The sequence below is a fragment of the Giraffa tippelskirchi genome, chromosome X (assembly GCF_054371585.1).
Source record: "Giraffa tippelskirchi isolate mGirTip1 chromosome X, T2T-mGirTip1v1.2.pri, whole genome shotgun sequence".
Classification (NCBI taxonomy): Eukaryota; Metazoa; Chordata; class Mammalia; order Artiodactyla; family Giraffidae; genus Giraffa; species Giraffa tippelskirchi.
In genome coordinates, this window is record NC_137289.1 from 51,397,499 (window position 1) to 51,399,456 (window position 1,958).

Here is a 1,958-nt window from a genome sequence, read left to right on the forward strand (position 1 = left end):
TTTGAAGGCTGGGGGGTGGGGTGGGGGGAGCCAAGATGATGGAAACAGAAAGTCTGGCTTAGCAAAAGTCTTGACAGTTTATCCCGCATGCTGTCACACCAGCTCCTGTTTCTGCCTTTGTTTGATCCAGTGGCCAAAGTCAGTCTATCTTCAGCAGCACCTTCTGACACGATCCAGTGCCAATATCCCTCACCTGTGGGCCTGGGGTGGGGAACTGTCCACCGGTGTTCACAGACCCAGCCACCACCCCCCACCCCAGCTCTGGCCCCTGGTTCTTCACACATACCCTGTCAGGCTGTAGGAGTTAAACTCACTCTTGCCTTTGGGCGCTTGACCAGGCCTTGGAGAGCTCCTAGTGGCCAGGGGCTGGGCCTGGTAGGCATCGTAGTAGTTGGAGCGATTTCCCTGGGGTGAGCAGGAAAAGCAGAGGAAGATTCCAGCTACCAGGGAGAACAGGGAGGAAATAATGCCCAAGTAAAGAGCCTCTCCGATCTCAAATTTCATGCTGTCAGGCACCAGCGGGGAGTAGAAGTCTCGCAAGATCCCGTGAAGATTCCAGGCAACAGGGATGAAGCCCAAGAGGCCTCCAAGGATGAAGAAGACTCCACCCACCACCGCCACTCTGTCTTTGGCTCGAGACTCCTGGAAGAAGACTGTGCATCTCATGCCCACCACAGAGACAATGCAGGCCAAGGAGGACATGGCGCTGGACGTCACCATCATGGCCTGGGCAGCTTGGATGTCAGCGGGCAGGCCTAGCATGGTGCTGTAGATGTCACACTGGGTGATGCCTGTGCTGTGTGTTGCACACTCCATCCAGAGGCCCTTGGAGAAGCCAACCGCAGTCACAATGCTGGCACCAACATAGGAGCTTGTTCGCCAGCTGGGGAGCAGCATGGCAATCAGGGTGCCCAACAGCCCCAGAAGGCCCAGGATGTAGCCCACAAGCTGGAGGCCAAGAGAGGCCATGGCAGACCTCTCAGCACACGCGGCTTCAGGGCAGGCTCCCTTGTCTGCTGGCTGTAGCTTTGGCTCCTTGGATCCCGGCCTCTAATCCCTCATTTCACAGTGTCTCTGCCAGGCCGACTTCTCTCCTCCTTACAAGTGTCTGTGGGTGGCCACAAGCAGGCTCAAGAAGGCATCTAGAAGACCTTAAAAAATCCATAAACCAGATTAAATATTGACCAGAAGCTTATGAGAAACCAGAAAATGCTGGATGCCTTTTGACCTTTGTTATCTTTAGAAAAAACACATGAGAAAGAAAGAAAGAAAAAAAAAACTTTGAAAGTGGAGCCAAAATGTCATCAGCTCCTGCGTAGGCACATGCTTTATATTGGCAGGCAGACAAAACCAGGAGCCAGACAGGTGACTGCTTTCCGAGAAGGTGGCAATGGCAGGATCGGTTGTGGCGACTATGTTAACTCCAGGTAACACTGTTGGCTGGTTCCGTCTCCAAGGCCTGCTGTTTAATGCATTGCCCAGCAGTGGTGCCACAGGGCCCCTCAACTGCACCTTGGGGCCAAATTCCAAGGCACGGGAGCAGGAGGAACAGACCCTAAGATATAACCTTGGACTCTAGGTTCTCAGAGGCCTCTTGACTCTACAGAAGCCTAGAGATCAATGGTATAGCCCTGGGTCACCCTGTCCAAGGTGAAAGTCGACTCCAGGGCAGGTTGGGGCAGACAACGGGGCATCTGTCCACACTCTCAGAGTTCAAGTCCTCCCAGCCCTGCCCCAATCCTCCTCCACAGGCTAGCCTGAGGCCTCCCGCGTGTATCACACACCCAGACATTTCCTGTCTGCTCTCCTAATAGTTGTGCTACCATCCCCTAGGCCTCTCAGGAGATGTGGGAGGATTTAGGAGCAAGGTTGTTCCAGGGCCTGGAGGGAGCCCTGACATTCCTGGGCTGTCTGTTTAGGGGCACTAAGGTAGACAGAGAAAAAGGCAGCTGCTCCAG

The 1,958-nt window shown here is 54.3% G+C and overlaps 1 protein-coding gene across 1 annotated transcript; it reads right to left on the minus strand.

Moving 5' to 3' along the window:
* Positions 1-276: 276 nt before the first annotated feature.
* Positions 277-969, minus strand: CLDN2 (claudin 2). Its single transcript, XM_081565384.1, has one exon. The coding sequence runs from the start codon at positions 967-969 to the stop codon at positions 277-279; it is 693 nt and encodes a 230-aa protein (XP_081421510.1).
* Positions 970-1,958: the final 989 nt, after the last annotated feature.

What these genes read in the sequence shown, in the direction of transcription:
- CLDN2 (XM_081565384.1), bottom strand. Translation starts at nt 969, where the DNA reads ATGGCCTCTCTTGGCCTCCAGCTTGTGGGCTACATCCTGGGCCTTCTG.